General features: G+C 33.1%; 1 protein-coding gene across 11 annotated transcripts in view; it reads right to left on the bottom strand.

The window, feature by feature from the left end:
- The window catches only part of Amih (hyperpolarization-activated ion channel), a 180,512-nt gene that overhangs the window by 120,255 nt on the left and 41,676 nt on the right, over positions 1-18,581 (bottom strand). Inside the window, exon 1 of one of the 11 annotated variants that reach the window (XM_016913286.2) lies at positions 13,728-17,131. The exons of the other annotated variants lie outside the window; for them this stretch is intronic. Within the exon in view, the coding sequence (XP_016768775.2) occupies positions 13,728-13,843 (116 nt within the window). The 5' untranslated portion in view covers positions 13,844-17,131. Of the gene's footprint in view, positions 1-13,727; positions 17,132-18,581 lie in introns of those variants that run through there. 11 annotated transcript variants of the gene reach the window in all.

Below are 18,581 nucleotides of genomic sequence, written 5' to 3'. Positions count from 1 at the left end.
CATTCCTACGTATGATTTAACAATTAAGACCAGATATAAAGAGATTGCGTGGGTATAGAGGAGCTAAAATTTTGAAAAGAATTTTTTATTAATCACTGAAATTTTATTTTATTGATTTACAGACACTTGTAAAAAATTTAAAGGATCAATTTTAAATATTCTAAAATCGAATATAAAATGTTAATTATTCAATTTGAAATTTAACTTTCGAGTAATTTATAATTTGTTATTATAAGTTATAATAATAAATAATTTGATATTATGAAAGAAAATTGATAATATATATATGCAATTATTTGTTAATACAATTTAAAATGGGCAAATATTTCTGTTATTATCAAATATTTTAATAATTTAAGATTCAATTATATTTGTTCAATCGATAAAATGCTATAAAAGAAGAAACTAAATACGATTAATAAAAAGTATCGAGAAGAAGAAAATATAATCCTTAACCTAACAATAAAAAATACTTAATAAATAAGAAAGAAAATTTAACGAATTATAAACAACACAATGTACATAATAGAAAACTATTATTAAACTCAATGAGTAAATAATAAATAAAAAAAAAAGTACGAACAAATAGTAAAGCAATTTGAAATTACCATCTTAGAAAACAAAAACCTTGAAATCTAAATAGTAATTTACACTCATGGCGTGAAACACGATGCGTTAAGTCACGATCAGCAAGATTCCCTCGATTAACGTTGCTCCTCGATTAGTGGTAACAATTTTGAATATCGCGTGATCGACATTTCAACAAATTGGCGGGAATACCGCGACCCGCCATTGTTTATCTTCTTCAATTGGAACGGATAATTCACGCGGGAATGTAACACTACTAGGCGGAGCGGTTAATTTGCTTAAAGACCATGCTTATTCCTGACGGTCAATAAGGATTAAACGATCCCAGAGCGAACGATTCGAGAGTATCTTGCGTTTCACATGCGTATCCGTTCCGTTTCGTCCGAACATAACACACGTCCAATTGGCTAATTGACTTTCTCAAGGAGAACAATGGATACATACGAATTCATTTCTCGTCTTTTCCTCTTATTTTTTGTCTTTTTCTTCTTCTTCTCCCCCTCCCCCCCCCCTCCTTCCCTCCCCTCTGCCTCTTCTTTCAGAGTAACAAGCGGATATTTATTTACTTATCCGCGTTAATTGCGGATACCAAGGAATATAAAGGTCGATGTTAACTCGATGAAGTCATAAAATTTTTTCTTTTTTTTTGTATTTGAAGTTTTCTTGACTTTTAATTTGATTAAATTTTTTTTTCTTTTTTTGCTTCTTAATAATATATAATATATAAATTTTATAAATTGTGAAATTAGAAAAGAAAAAAAATTGAAATTTGTTTTATCGCGTGAAAAGAATCTTTTATTATTGATATTTTGTCAATTTTTTTTAAACAAATAAATAAATGTAATTGTTTATAAATTACGTGAATAAATTATTATTTGATTTTCAAATATAATTTTAATGAAACTTGTTAATATTTGTTTTTTCTATTTTATTCTAATTAAAATCTATCGTTGGAAAATCTTGATTAGATTTTATAGATACTCTGCTTTATCATCTATGCGTATAGTCCATTTCTGCAATTGCAGGCATTATTATACATAATCGAATATATTATTGCAATATTAAGCATAAAACTCTAAAAATGTTAATCTTTTTTATTTTCGTAACGATTATAAATTTCTAAAAAATGACTGCACAAATGAAATCAAATATAGTTTTTTGAAGAAATTTTCTAAGGAAATTATACTTTTCTTTATCAGAAATTACTCGGTTAATAAAATTGTATCGACGAAAGAGACAATAGTTGAAATAAGAACGACCACCGAATTTGCTTGCAGATGGCAGCAGCAGAAGCTTTCTGTTTTACCAACCGATTAGCAAGTACATACTCGTTCCAAACAGTTTGGAACAGTTTAAAACGTCGTTTCAACTAATTTATATCGATTCTATATAAACAATATAATTTTTAAACTAAAAAACATAATTATATTTTGAGGAAAAAGAATCTCATTGTAAATTGAAAGAATATAATTTTTTAATTGTAATTTTTACTTTCTTAGATGAAAACAATTAATAATTAATAATTAATAATTATTATAACAATAAAATAAGATACGTAATAATTAAATATATATAATTGTAATTAAAGTATCCTCTATTCCATTTACAAAGCAACTGGTACATAATAAATTAGATGAAAGATTTCCAATTAAACTTCGCGATTACTTTTTCTGCCGGTTGAATAACTTTCGAAATGAGTACGTCATTGGAAAACTTCTTCTTATCACTGCAAGATACGATATTGCACGAAGAAATATATGAATAATAAAATATTGATAATAAAAGAAAATATAGAAAGAGAAAGAAGAAAAATTGGACAAAAAGGTAATATAATGCATATAAAGAAAATAGGAAAAAATATAAATTAATAAAAAATATATCATATATATTGAAATAGTTGATTGGACGATGATAGTCCGACTAGTGATTGACCTTCTCCACTAACCTCAACTTATTCGATTGATCTAATAAATTCTATTGTCCTAGAAACATATTTCATAATATACAAAATATTATATTTTATACACGTTGAACTTTAAATTAAGTTCAAATTTCATTATCGATTTTCAACTTTTATTCCAAGAATCTTATAACAACTTACATCATAATATAATTACTTACATCTCGACAAATATTTATTTATCATGAATCTTAAATATATTGAACTTTTAAATTCTATTATTTCTGTATTTAATTTTCCTACAAACATTTCTACAAATGTTCTAATCTGTCGAAAAACATAGTTCATAAATAAACTCTTACCAAATTATCCCTAAAGATATAAATCATCTTTCGAATTAATTGCACGATGACTTCCACTGAACAACTTCGTATCATTTTCACATAAGGATTTATCACAGAGCTCGTTCCACACAAAATACCAGAGAGAAAAAGAGACGGACATATGAACCCCAGGAGAAAGAGAAAGGATGGTAGAGCTCGAGTTTATAGCAATACACGAGCCTATAAAATCCGGCAGGTTATCGATTGGACTTGTGCCTACTGCAAATCTGGATATGTGTTCTCTATTCACCTGAATATATTCGCGGTGTGCCACGCGATTTGGGTCAGTGGATCACATAACCACATTTCTTTCGCCTGTTCGCGACTCAATTTTTCAATTAAGCGGACGATGCGGTTCCTCGAGGAACATACTTTCGCCATTTTCGTGGAAAGGAATCAAAGGGGTTTGCCATCTGACGGACACGTTATCACGTGTAATATTTTAATTCCGTTTCGATTCACGTCTCGTCCCTTTCCCCTCCCTTCTGTCTCAGGGGGATTCGTGCCCGATGACTGGATTGGAACGTGTCCATGGAAACGAAACGAACAGGGAAGGAATTAGGCAGGTGGAAACCGAGCTATGAATGTCTTCTTGTTCATCATGAGGAAGATGGATGTTTGCGATTCCAGAAATTTTTTTATCGGATTTATTAACGTTTGGTATTTCGAAAATTTACTTTGCTTTAGATTTTACGATTACAATGATACATAGTAACAATTGCACGCATAGTGGTTTAATCTTGATATGAATTTTTAATCATTTTATTTCCGTTTTAACTTATATGTTTCGCTGAGTGAAAATTTTCTTATAGTTTAAATGGAATTATGTTTAATGATATACATGAATGAATTGCAAATAAATTACGAAAAATTACGATTCTTTTCTTAAAAATTCCTAAAATCATTAAAGTTCATAAAATTCAAATATTTAAGATAAATGACGACTCTTGGAGAAATCGACAAACATAGGAGAAAGCTTTCACGGACGTAAGAAATCAAACACTAGCACCCCTGGCAATAATCCTACCACTCGAGCAGCTTCGAAAAATCCTATCGTCGATCCCCATCATCGAACACCCTTACACGGACGTTACAACAACCACCATCATCTCCACTCGATCCAACCACTCGAACAGCCCTCGACACGAAACAACGAGCCATGTTCCACGAGGGTGGAGGAAAATTCACGACACGCGACCATGTAAACGGCACACGCATGTTACGCGTCACATTACACACGTGCCACAGCAGTGTTCTCCTCGTTTAACTTCCGTCATGCTCGATACGTGACCTTAGCCCTGAAAGCCCTGGTGATTAATATCGTGGGTCACGTAAGTCCTTAAGTCGGGATCACGAAAGGGTGAAAGTTACGATTCACGGCGTGCCTTAAATGCCTTCCCACTCTAAAAAAAAAAAAAAAAAAAAAAGAAGAGAAAAAGGAACGAGGTGGAAGAGATGGAATGAATGAATAGAGACAGAGAGAGGAGGAGAAGAAAAAATAAAGGGAGGAATGGAATGAAGAAAGGGTAGAAATAGATTTTTCCATAAAACGTTGCTAATTCACAAATTTATGGAAAAGTTTAAAAGGGAGGAAAATTTTATTTTTCTGTAATATTGAATTAGAAAAATGGTTGGATTATCTTGTGTAAAATTTTCTTATGGATTGAACGTTCTTATAAAATTAAAAGATTATTTAAATGCTTTCATTTTAATGGTAAAAAGGAGTTTGGGAAGAGTTCCTTTGTAAATGTTGATTAATAAGAAGAATCTTCTTGTGTGAAAATTAAATAGTAACGTTAGAGGATTAACAAGTTATTGTGGACTTAAAAATTATTCTTGATGTTTTTATTCATTCATTTTTTGAGGACTTGATAAAAATGTAAATTGAGAATATAGTTTTTACAATAATATATACAATAATATATTTCTACAGACATGCAAGTAATTTTTACTGGAATAATGAATATAATAAAAATATTGAAAATATTTTGTTTTCTTAATTTTTATATTAATGTATTAGAATTTATTTTTAACAATAATTTTTCAAGCTTTAAAAATGCTTTAATTAATTATTAGAAGAGATTCTAATGAAAAATATTCAAGGAAGACTATCTCTTACATCTTAAAAATTAAACGAAATGAAAAAGTTTCTACATAAGAAATTCAAATCTTAAACTTGAAATCGAATCTCCTGTTATTTAAAATCCAGAAATGAATATATAAAACAAGATCACGCAATACAACTAAATTAACGATTGCGTGTATATTCCGAACTTCCGTGCGACTTAATAATATTAATAATATTTCTAATCTCTCTGATTAAAAGTTTTTATACATACCTTCTTTTTTCCACTCATAATTAAATTTCACAGAAAGGAAAGCAAAAATTTTTTGTGAAAAAAGAAAAATAGAAAAATAAAGGAAAGGAAAAAAACTTTACGGTAATTTTTAATTCATTTAACCATAAAGTGATTTCACGAAACTACCAAGTAAAGAAATTTTATTCACAATATTCAATTTTATTCAGGTTAATCTGTATACTCGGAGGATTCGTCTAGAAAAGATAAATATTTGTCGAATGTGTTGACATGTTTATCTACGAATTTTGAAATGATTTAAACGAAAGAGTGCAAAATCGTGAAACTACTATCTTGCTAATAGCACTGGTGTTTACGAGTGTTTGAACATTCTTAAAGACACTATTTGCAATTGGAATGGATTGACTAAGTTTATTAAGTTTGTCGGTAAGGATTAATGGAAAAGCTGCTGATACAAGATAAAACAGTATATTTACCAATTTGAATCTTTTAATCTTAATGATAACGCAATACAGTTTATAAAAATACTGATGTTTCTAATTATAAATTATTTACTTGTGAAACGATAAAAGTTTTTTATATGTGGTGTATAATTTAAGATAAAAGGAAAGGGAAAGTTAAAAAAGATATTTGAATAAAATTGAGAAGAATGTTTCGTTTCATGTTTAATTTTTATAATTAAAAATGAAATTCAAAGAGAAAAATTGTTCGATCGAGAAAAATATTTGAAATGAGAGACTCGTAGATTCTCATAGAATTTAAATAGAATTATTATAGACTATTCGTCGACTCGAACTTCTATCTATTACAACTTTGTTGCACTTCGTGAATATCAAAAGTATCTAAATGAGAGAGGAATATTGTGTACTATCCTTTGCTCTCCGTTCAATCGAACATAGAAACTCCACTTCAACTCCATATCAACTTCGAAACTTCCCGTTACGATCAATGACTATGAAACCTGTTTCATCCTATCTTGACACGCACCAGTTCCTGTTTACCGCGATTCCAGATTGAATTTCTTCATCCATTAGGAAATAAAATTATGTCAGAACTTATTACATAATTCTGAGCAAATCTTCTCTATTTGTCAAGTGAAGTGTCAAGTGAAATCAAAAATAGTATATGATATGTTTTTGAAATCTAATTATAAGGATAACTTTAAAATTTGAAATTAGATTAGTTTACGAAATATATATATATATATATATTTTGCTCAAGGCAAAATTTATTTTTAATGCTAAAACTCATAAGAGTTTTATGTACAAAAAGAAATTTATTTCACGTTTTCGTTCCCTACACTGATCTATAGAATAACTTATCCAGTTGTTTCATCCTCATTCATTTGGAAGTTAGCCAAATGCTACTGTATCTGATGAAATCTCAAACTTGAATTTTTCTAAAAGTGATACTTCAATTTTACCCTTTATTTTCGCATAATTTTTTTCATTCAGATATAATATCAACATTTTACAAATTCATCTTTCTTAAAATGGTAATCATTGATCATATCGTCGTTCCACAATGCAATGTTGTATGCAATATGAAGTAATATAATTTTCAAGTAGATCAACGTTTCCTTTGAATAATTTTTTCAAAGCAAACGTTAACAACACTTACCCAACATTTCTTATCAATTGTATGATCGACATTAATGATAAATAAGTGGCTCGAATAAACAGAGATCGAAATAAAAGGGGGAAACGATTTTTATCTTCGTTTCCATTCACGCGACTAAACGCACGAGTGATATTTACAGAGCGATCTACACCGACCGATGTAAATGTTTACCGATGGATTAACAAAATCTAGTCACTCGTGTCATGTATATAAAGCGAAGAAGGAGAACTTTGGATTTTCGTGATATGTTAAATGGCGAATCATGTCTTTGACGATTTATACATCCACGTCACATTTTATAAATTAGTCGTTTAACGTGATTAAAAGACTTGCTCGTAATCGAAGAATCGCATGTGGAAAGAGTTTCAAATTGGAATGCCATTCGAGAGAATTTTTAGTGATGGATGTTTAAGGAAAGATGGTGGTAATTTTATTTCACTGGACTATATTTTCAAAATTTTGAAAAGAATTGTCTTTATTCAAAATGATATTTTTTATTTTGTTTCTTTCATATGTTAGTGTGATTTTAATTAATTTGTAAATAATCGTTTTTCAGATTTGATATTATTAAAATTGTATTAAATGTTATTTATATACATTATGAGGATGGAAAAGAATAAAAACATAAATTTTGTTTCATATTATATATATATATACCTTTAAAGTAAACAAGAAATCTTTGAATTCTTTAACAAAATATCACAATTTTTAATCAACTAACAAAATTCCACAATAATCGCAATAAAAAATATTAAATTTCAATAAAAAATAATCGATTTCGCGAACGAAATCCAAAGAAACTTCAAATCCCGATTAAAAGAGAAAAAGGAATATTAAAAATTTTCAATAATAAAATAAAATATTAAATCTAAAATAATAAAATAATATTTACTCTTCCTAACTAAATACAGATACGATTTCTCGACCAAAATAATCCAATCATCCATTTTATAAAACGATCCATCGTCCTTCGAACAAAATTTGATCGATTTCTCGGCCTGATGAAAATTATACGAAATACGAGGGAAAAGGGATGACTTCGTATAAATATATACGTACATGTATCCAAAGGGAGAGGGGGGGAGAAGGAAGGGGGCTAGAAGGTGCAGAGGGTTGCGTGGGGGTTGTGGAATGCGGGGTAAAACCAGATCAATACGGACCAAAGCGTACCACGGTCGCGAACCCGCGACACATAAACCAGGAAAAAGAGCAAACTCGAATAGACAGACCGACAGACGGACCTAGAACATTGGAAAACTGTGACATGTGGGTCACTGGGGATCCAAGGTGATCGGAGATGATAAATTGTCCTTGTTTTGAAGGACGATAAATCCCCCCTACTCGAATTTTCTTTGATTTAATTACGTACGTGTAATATGTTTTTAATCGTAGTTAAGTTATCATTATGTAAATTTGTAAATGTTTCTATAATTAAGGGAATTAAAGATGTGTATTTATATGAATTGTATAATATATGTATATTTCTTTTTGCGTTCTCTATGTTACATGAACATTTATATGCAATAAATAATTCTATTGGGTTAGTTGTTACTTTAAAAAATGTTTCAAGTGTATTTTATTTTTTTGTTTTTGGAAGGAGAGTAATTTAATTTACATAGATAAATTTTTCTTAGAAATATAAAGAGTACATAGAAGTTAATCTTATCTTCTGTTGATAGATTGGAATAATAATTACACGTATAATAATTTATGTGATACGATGAGAATAAGTACAAATTATCTGAAAATTACTTTAAACATTTGTCAAATAGTTGCAGTTTCGTTGGGAATTATTGCAAGGTGTATCGAGAATATTAATAATAAAACTCGTAACAACACGTGTATATCTTTTCTGTAACAAGTGTAAAAAGTTTTGTACAAGTTTTCACCATATGTCGAATAATAATGAAGAAACTTATCGCATGAATCATAGTTACAAAAAGTAATTCTAAATTTTTCACTGAATCAATTCCTGTTGGGAGCCATACTCTTTCAAGATACGTCATGGATAATATAAATCAGGAAGAAGTCTAAAAATCAAAACTTGATATCTTTATGACAAAAATTGATTGAGGCAATGAGATATTTTTCAATATTATAATTTTCATTATAAATAACATACATTGTAAAATATTGTAATGAATTATTGTTCATCGTTGTTTAATTTGTTTAAATTTTAGAATGATATCAAAGAATTGTAATTATAATATTATGTAATAATTTTTTTAAAAATAGCTGAAGATATTTCTAAAAATCATGAAAGATCTGCATATAAGTTACAAATTGTTACAAAAAATTACTTAATCCTAATACTTTTAATTAAAATATTTCTAATATCTTTATTACACAAACTTTCATCCATTTGCACCCTTTCTCGTGATTAAATGTCCAAAATTAAATTTTTATCACACGCACGATATTAAATGCTGGTACAATATGGAATTAATGAAATTAAAAAAATCGAATTATCTTTTAACATACGAAGGGACTATCTTTCGAGTTTTAATTTCTAAAACATTTTTTAACACGAAATGTAATTAAATAAATGCAATTAAATAATTATATTTCATCTAATATTTAAAAGCTATTTTTTATTTATATTGTGACTTAATAAATTTCTATTCAACAGTTCTATTTTGAACAGAATAATTAAATTTTGAATATTACAAGGACAAATTTGTGATAACCAAATCTAAAATTAATTTTTATCTTTCACTATTTTCAATCATAAACTAAATTACATTAAATTAATAAATCACCAATATTTTCACATTTGTAATTAGTTTAAATGTATATCTACAACATATCGTTTCAACAATGATTTTTATTTTGTTTATCAATTATAAAAAATTAGTTATTAATATATTGATATCGAAACAATCTTTCAAAATTTCTCCAATAAATAAAATCATAGTATACTTCCTTTTCTTTACACGAAATAACAAAAAGTTAATAATAATAATTTTATTCGATATCGAAACAATCCCTTCAAAAATAACACGATATACCGACAATAAAACATCTTATTTATACACTTTTCGCGATCTAAATGAAATTACAAAAGGTTAATTATAATTTTATTCGATACTAAAAGCAACCCCGCTCTCTCAAAAATAAACACGATAAAAACTCCTCCTCAAACGCGTCTCGATACACGTCCCCTCCTTTTTTCGTTTAAAACGAGGGAAATAGAATCAGTTTCAATTTAACGATCCTTCTCTTATCTATACACGTTGCATAATACGTTTTCGTCGCATCGCACACACACACACGTACGATTCACTTCTTCCCTCCCCTCTCCTCCTCTTTCCACCCCAGGTGGCGACTTTACTTTTACGATTTCTCGATCCAGTGACGTTTACGAGCTGTCGATAGCTAATAAACGATCGAGGAATGATCGACACCGTTCACCATCACGGGTCACAAAGAAACGGGGAAGGGTGGGCGGAAACATAAATCCACCGAAGCGTTTTTATTTCCGTTCGTGTACCTTGTGGACGGATCCGCTACAGTTGTACGATGCGCTAATATAGCCGCAAAGGTCAGTTACTCGATTAATCATGCACCATCCACGATAGTTCTACCAATACTGTGTACAGATATGTACATACGTATATATATACAATATATACGTATGTAATACGTACATGGCACGGCGTGAAGTATATAAATATTTATCGATTCGTATCGAAGAGAAAGAAGGAGAGTTTGGCTGTTATGCTGCACCTCGATTGTCACATTGGATTTCAGCGATTCTTTTTCTCCTTTTTTTATGTTTGTTATGTTTGTGGAAGATGTGCAATTGGAAAATTGAGAGCAATAGCGCGAATTCAATAAATAGAAAGGAGAACTGTGTTATTTTAAATTTATAAATCATTGGTATAAATCATTTTGGATTAGATAGGTGCAAAAGTTTATAGAATGTGTTGTTCTTTCTAAAATATCTTCTTGTTGAAAATGTTGTAAAATGTATTTGACTCGTATCGATATCCAACTCGCCAATTGATTTCCTGGAAGTTTAACACTTTCAAGAGGCTAATAGAAGAGTATATCCCAAGGTAACCTTTGCAAGAATTGCGAGGTTATAATTTTCTTAACATGCCTGACGTAAAGTCTATTTAGACGGAGGAATCCATTTTGAAAATTAAATTCGATTTATTTTTTCTCTAATTCGTTCCAATATCTGTATATCAATTATCGCTACGAATTTTACCAAATTCAATTTTTATCAATTTCTTCGAATGATTTTTTTTTTTTGAAGATAATATATTTTAAAATAATTTTTACGAGGGTTGAATTATAATTATTCTAATGTAACTATCGTGAAATCTATTTGGGTAGGGTTTCATTAGGAATTATGTATCCTTTTAAAAATTAGGCTTAATTTATTTTGATGAATTAAACACGATTCTTTGTATAAAATTGTAATATCGAATTCTCTAGGTAGAAAGAATTAAATAATAAAAAAAGAAAATGAAGGAACGTTTCGTTTTCGTTCATTTTTCACATTTAACCTTTAATATAACTACATTTTACTACATTTTAGTCAAGATATAAATAAAAAAAGATGACTCGTAAAATGTCCTTCGACTATAGCTCAATTATAGTACATACCGATCTACTTTATAACTATTATTAATTTTATAGATTATTTATAATATCGAAGAAATGCATGATTTTCTATACTTTGTATTATAGATTAAGCTTACTTTTTAATTTTGCAGATTTGAAATTGTATTTATTATACTTATAAAATAAATATTTATTTAGAATTATTATTATTTAGAAATAAAAATGAATAATCTTTAGATTTAAAAAATTTCTTAAAAATCTAATTTATGTTTTTGAGTCATAAGTGGATGATAAGAGTATATAAGAGTATATATATAAGTCAAATTAATTCATCCAAAAATAAATCATAAAATAGGTAATATGATATATAAAATCGAGATTAAAATAAGATAAAGTAAAAATTAAATTGAATAATTTCCTACTTTTCATGTGTTAAATTTTTTCGCGTATTATTTCTCTGAAAAACAATAAATTTCATAATCTTGTCAAATTTAAAAAATAACAAAGCTTCTAAAAAATTACAAATCATTTCAGAATGAAAATTATCAAATTTCGAATTTCGAATCCTCCAATTCCAACACAACAAAATGATTCTCTTCAACACTGTCGTGACAAAAAAATATAAAGAAATATAAAGAAATAATATATATGTATAAAGAAAGAGAGAAAGAAAAGGTGATTCCAGGGCAAAAATCCTGTTTTCCGGCATACGATATCCATCAACTGGTAGCAAATGAACGTCCAGCACCCGCGTAATCGATTTCATCGTGTTCCAACGCACGTGCTGCGCCTGAATAAAACGTGCTCATCAATCGCTGTCGCGACAAATTACGCGACTTTATCAACAGATTTCGCCTGTGAAAAAGCGTTTTATCCAAGCTCTCTCTCTCTCTTTTTCTTTTTCTGGTCATTTGATATCGAGATATATTTCTTAGTTTCTTCTTTGTTTAAATATCAACCTTGGTTCAATCTTCTAATTCTTTTGAAGAATTAAAGAAACGAGAGATCGATACATATAAAAGTCAGACTATTGTACAATACTTGTCTTTTCAATTATTGGAATGGATATAATAAGCGATTTTAAGTATCAAATGCGATTAAAAGAGATTATTAGAAGAAGAAATAATAGATTGTATAATAGATTGTATAGCATTGGTTGTTCGAGAACAGAAATCTTGTTAGACAATTTCAGAAATTGAATTACTTTCATGATTATTTAAACCCTTATTTATAAGATCAAATGTTGAAAAAATTTGAATTAATTGTATTCTCTGATCTATAACAATTTTCTTATACAATAAAATACTGAACTGTAAAATAATATAAAATAAATCTTATTTCCTTATCTTAACTTCCTTCCGTATATAATTTGTATTAAAAAAATATTATATTAATGTACAAAATCTTTTGACTCGTTTTGTAAATAATAACGATAACAAAAATAATGATAAAATAATCTTATTGTACATTAAAATTGTTTAAATTATTGATTTTGTTATTATTTTTATTAATCAAAATCGCTGCCAATTTAATAATTTGAGGTATATTCAAATATCATCATATTCTTGTTCAAACGCCATCTATTCAAGTACTGATCCTGTGTATGATCATTTGCGATCACTACATGCGTGTGATTATTTTGTATAGCGTGCCCCTGTTAGCGATCGTTGCACAGCTCCCCGCCGTTCCTCAAAACGCTGCAGACACATTGAAAGCGACAAACAAAGCGCAGTTACGTGTACGCGTACGTACGCTGTGGAAAAGGGATGAAATTTGGGGATCGAAGGGTGGCAGAGCCGAACAAAATTGTTTATTCTTTCGTCTCTTTTCTTTTTTCTTTATCCCGTAAATTTCAACAAATTGCACAGCCTTCATATTATAAAAAGTAGTTGTCAATATAAAATTTACGGACTCCTGAATTTCTGAAAATAGTTATCCGAGGATAAATGAATTCTTTTTCGAAATTCTTTATTCAAAGTATGCCATATTGTTTCGTTTAGCTTTCTAATTAAAACTACGTGTCTCTGTTAAAAATAATTGCTTCCAATGACGGAGAAATAAAAAAACAGAAACAGAAAAACGAGCAACAAAGAAAAGAACTTAAAACCTTATCAACCAGCCTCAGATTTCGTTCAGCTCTGACCGCGACAAGTGCAAGCGGAATCAAGCGACAACGGGAAAAATAAATTATCGGATTAGTTTTATTAAAAAATTACGAAACTGGATACAAGTGGACATTTGATCTGGTCGAGACACCAAAAGAGCAAAAAACGCCTTTCCAACAATGGAAGCCACAGCAGCAGACTGCACGCGCGACAACAATGTTCTTTCTCTCAAACAACATACAACAATCTGCTCTCGGCATACATCAGAGGGTTGTTCTCCTGCTGGTTGGCCGGCTGCGAGGTAACCGAACGTCTCGGCCTCCAAAGTGCCAGCCTTGCCAATCCGTACTTCGTCATCCTCCGGACCCTTTGCAGACCTTTGACGGGCGCACTTCCGCCAGTGTTCCTCTCACTGTTTGCCAACGATCACCTGCCGCGCCTCGTCATCGTGGCGTCACGTGCTCGACCTGGTTCACCTCTTCAAAGCGTGGCCAATTATCTGGCGTGTCTTGTCCATGTATTTCCGCAGGATGTTGCGGAACGACATGTTGAGCAAACCACGTGTTCGGGCGATAGATGAACCATCGGTACAGAAAAACGATACAGAATCGATCTATAATTGATTTCCCAATATGTGTGTATATATCCTTGATTTCTCGATCGAATCTCTCTCGTCCGGAACGATTCGAGCGTTTCAATCCGTCAGTCTCTTTTGTATAATTGTTACCTGTTCGAATCGATCACGCGATGTGTATATATATATATGTGTATATTTGTGTGTGTATGTGTGCGTGCTAGTGTATGGCTAGAAAGGATATAGCAAAAATATCTCTTTATACTTTAACTTTCTCCTTCGTGTGTCTCTCTACCTTTTCGCGATTAAGATTTATTTTTTTTAAAACTCGAACGAAGAATAAACAGCACAGCCAATGATTAATAATTGTCTTAATTTGAAGAAACGGACGTTGTCGAGGCAAGTTTGATCTATCTCTCTCTCTCTCTCTCTCTCTCGTATACTCTTCCTTGCTTTCTCGTAAAGTTTTCTCTCTTTCCCTTGCCACTTCAACTCGAAGATAAACTTTACCCACTTTGACGGCTCTCCACGTCTCTCTCCTTACGTCTTCCACGCTTCACCGTCCACTCGCGAGTGACAGAGCGCTCACTTTTTATCGCGGCTACTTTATTGCGAGTACACGGTGGAACTTTGATACTCTCCTTCTCTTCTTCCCTCTTTTACTTCACCCTTCCTACTTTCTGCCCCAGCGCACCCCCCTCGAAACCCTAGTGGCTCGCGACGTCGGCCAAAGTATATATCGCTGTCCCGTTGGTAGTCAAGGCACTGGACATGCGCGCCGTGGAAACGAGCCTCTGACATTCTATAACTCGATCATGCCCTGGCAATCAACACAACCACCTTTCCACGCTGTTGGATGGATACTTTTTGTTTCTTGTCTGTTGAACGGGCAAAAAGTTGTAAAAATCTATCCTTGGACGTTTTCTTCGTGTATATTCCTAATTAACGATTCGATTTATTTCATATGTTCTTCGTTGGAAGATATTATTATTATTATTATTATTATTAATATTATTATTATTATTGTTATTCGTGTAAAGTCGCGTATGGCCAAGGATGATATCGATTCCACGTCGTATCCTCATTCGATCATTCGAACGCATGGTCCTTGAACAATCCCGCTCAAGGATGTTTTCGAAATGAAGCTGCGATTATCGATCTCCCCTCGACCGACCCCCCCTTCGCCCTCGAAAAACTCGTTAAATTGACTGGTAAAATTGCTAACAGCTTCTGAATAGAAAAAACTGGTAGAAAACTGAACTGGGTAGTAAGTAAGCTCTGCGTGTATCACCAAGCGTTTCTTTATCGTCCGACCGATCTATCTCTACCGATTCTTCTGCTTTTTATCTTTATCTTTATCTTTATCTTTTTTATTTTTTTCACGATTCGAGTACGCATATAGAACGATCGTAGACGTATAGCGGACGTATATTGACTTGATTCCTCCTCGAAGGCGGACAATTGAGCGGAAAGTAGAATCTTAAACGAGGAGTCCTCCTTGATGTTATCACCGTTGATCGATAGATTGAAAACACTGATATTATTGACGGATGTCGAGGTTCGAAAGAACGTTTCCCTCTTATTAGGAGAAGAGTCCGAGAAAGAGGTTCATTTTCCAGATCGAGAGAATTGGAACACTTCGTATCATCGTTGATGAGCAGTTGGGACGATTCGATGACAAAAGATCAATGACGATTCACTGTCCATCTACTACGTGTGTGCGCTCGCAAGATCGATAGGATTGGTACCACTGGCTTTGCATCGATTAATCGTTTCAGGGGAGGAGGGAGAAAGCGATAGAGATATGTTATTCGATTACTTCAGGTTGAAATATTTTGAAAACAACGTTACAGTTCGACGGATCTTATTGCTGATCGATGTCGAGCATAGTCACAGTTAATAACTTCGATGATTGGCATCATTGACGGCCGTCTAACCTCGATTCTCTCGAAGAACTGCTCACCGTATCCTCGATAAACAAGACAGATTCCTCGAGACCAGTCTCCCCGATCGTCGAGACGAATATCGAAGAAACACAAGAATTATTGACAGGGTACCATCCTCTACAGTCTACCATCTTAGCTCTCCTCGCGATCCCCATTCGTCTATGACATAACCACAACCCGATGAAACCAGGCTCCCTTACTTCCATCCAAACTATTCCACCGTCAACTTTCCAATTCCAGAATTCCTTACTCGCCGCACGAACGGATCTACAACATCCGAATCACTTCTTCCTCTATTCTTCCAAGATTTCGAGGAATCCACGACTTCCTCACGACTTCCTTTTCCTTCCTTCGACTCGTATCGATTCGAAAGACTCTCCCTCTCTCTCTCTCTCTCGCCCCCCGTAGTGGCAGTGTATCTCGTCCTTCCGGGGAAGGGAAGGAAATATCCCGCGTCGAAAGCGTCAACGTCGAAAAGTTCGCCGCGGCGCGCGATTCTTTTCGTGATCGATGGCCGGTCCGCCTCGCGAATCACTCGTATCGGTGACTTGCGTGTCGCGCCGCGGCACACGTGACTCGAAGGTCATATTCGAGGATCGATCGGGGAAGCGGGCTCCCTTTCAGGAGGCCGCACGCCGCTCCCGGAAGCCCGTGTACGATCGGCCGACCCGTATACCGCGATCGATGCACCAGATTACCCACGAGATTCCCACCACGACGAATATTCTCGATGGGAGAAGATCGGCGGTCCGGCGAGTCTCGATCGAGGAGGATCCTACTCACGTCCATCTCATGACTGGTCGAAGATCGTTGCGGGACGAGGAATCACTCGGACGAATGGACGAATTGTCGGAGAGTCGTCGGCCGCCATTGGCTCCAAAATCTATCCACGGTACGATCGAAGAGACGAGATCGACCACATATTACTCGTCCTCGTATTACTTTTCTCTTTCTCTTTTCTTGGAGAGATGGATTTTCGAGTTTTCAACCCACTTTGAGCTTTGATGCTTTCACCGTGCGTGCGCGCGCGCTTGTGTGCGTGTGTGCGTTCCTCTCGACCGATTATGATCCTGGACGAACGCTCCTCCCGCCTGATATATACGTGTACACGAGAGCGGCGAGAAACTCGTCGCTCTCAACGATGACTGCCCCCGCGACATCGAGCGGTCCCGCGACTGCGCAAACTCGATCCCCGAGCCTCGATTTTCCTCCCTCGTGCGCTTTCTTTTCGCCGCCTGTTCCGCCAGGGAGAGACGAGAGAGAGAGAGAGAGAAGATGGCAGAGCCATCGACGAATGGAAGGTCGAGGTCCTCGATTACGAGATTACGAGGGAACAAGGAGGCGTCGTGTGGTTTTGACAGCGTTTTGTTTTTTCTTTTTTCTTTTTTTTTTCGGTGTCGCTGGGTTTGGGATGATTGATGGATTTTCGATTCGGCGAGTTAGGGATGTTTTTTTGGCCAAAGGAAGAATTTTTTCGGGAGAGAATTTATCGACTAGTTTTAGATCAATTTTACTTGGGAGTATCGTTTTTCGTTGTGCAAGAAAATAAATTTACATTGCTGGTGGATGAAATTTCTTTCTTTTTTTTTTTTTTTAGTGGATCTTTGTTTTGAATAAAGAGAGGTTATTCGTGATTGATCTTATATTTAATATTATACTTTATTAATATTCGTCATACGATATCATAAATGTATATTCATTTAACTTGTTCACTATTATCAGTGATAATTAGTTTTTAAAAGATTCTGTAGCGAAAAGTTGTTCAACAGATTTTTTTAATTAGAGAATAAAATTAAAAATATGTCGTCCCTGAATCAAAGTTAATCAAGAGAAATTAAAGATTTTTCGAAAGAAAAAAGAGAATTACTTTCGACAAGCGAAAAACCCTCGTATAACTTTATATTGGAAAGATTTTCTTTGTATCAATCGAATCCTCCGAGCGGAAACCATTACATCCCTCTTATATTCTCGACTATTAAATATCTCTTCTCCTTCAACCCTTCGATTCTTTTCCCCTTCGAGTACCTTCGTAAAATCCTCGAACAAATAAAATTCCCTCGCTCTCTGAACACCGAATATCTCGCCCCAATGAAATAATATCGAAGATTCCAAAATTAACCGGAGAACAACGAAAAGGAGAGCCACTTCTATAATTATGTCGCGAAACCGAGAGTGACCATCGAACATTGGAACAAAGTGTATCCGTCTGGTCGAACAGAAATTTTCTTTTGTCTACCATCGAGTGGGCACTTGTTCCGTTCCATTGACTTAAATAACAATGGAAGCGCAAAGGCAACGTGAATCATCGGCTTTCTTGCTCCAATTATAGACGCAAGGGGTACATTCTCTCTCGTCCCATTCGCCATTCATCCCGAAAAGGCGTTAATTTCCCAAGGGCGCTGTGGAGAGGAACGTCCATTTTCGATTAAAAAGAAAAAGGGGAGGGGGGGGAAAAAGATTTTCAAGATTTATAAAGAGACAGCATCGAATTGAAGTCAAAGAGTTCCCCTTATCTGATACTCAATTTCCACCCCATATTTTTCCACCACTTCTGTTTCGTTTTTCGTTATCCGAC

This window comes from Apis mellifera, linkage group LG8, assembly GCF_003254395.2.
Source record: "Apis mellifera strain DH4 linkage group LG8, Amel_HAv3.1, whole genome shotgun sequence".
Lineage (NCBI taxonomy): Eukaryota > Metazoa > Arthropoda > Insecta > Hymenoptera > Apidae > Apis > Apis mellifera.
Note: the sequence above shows the minus strand (reverse complement) of the source record. Positions and strands in the feature narration are given on the sequence as shown.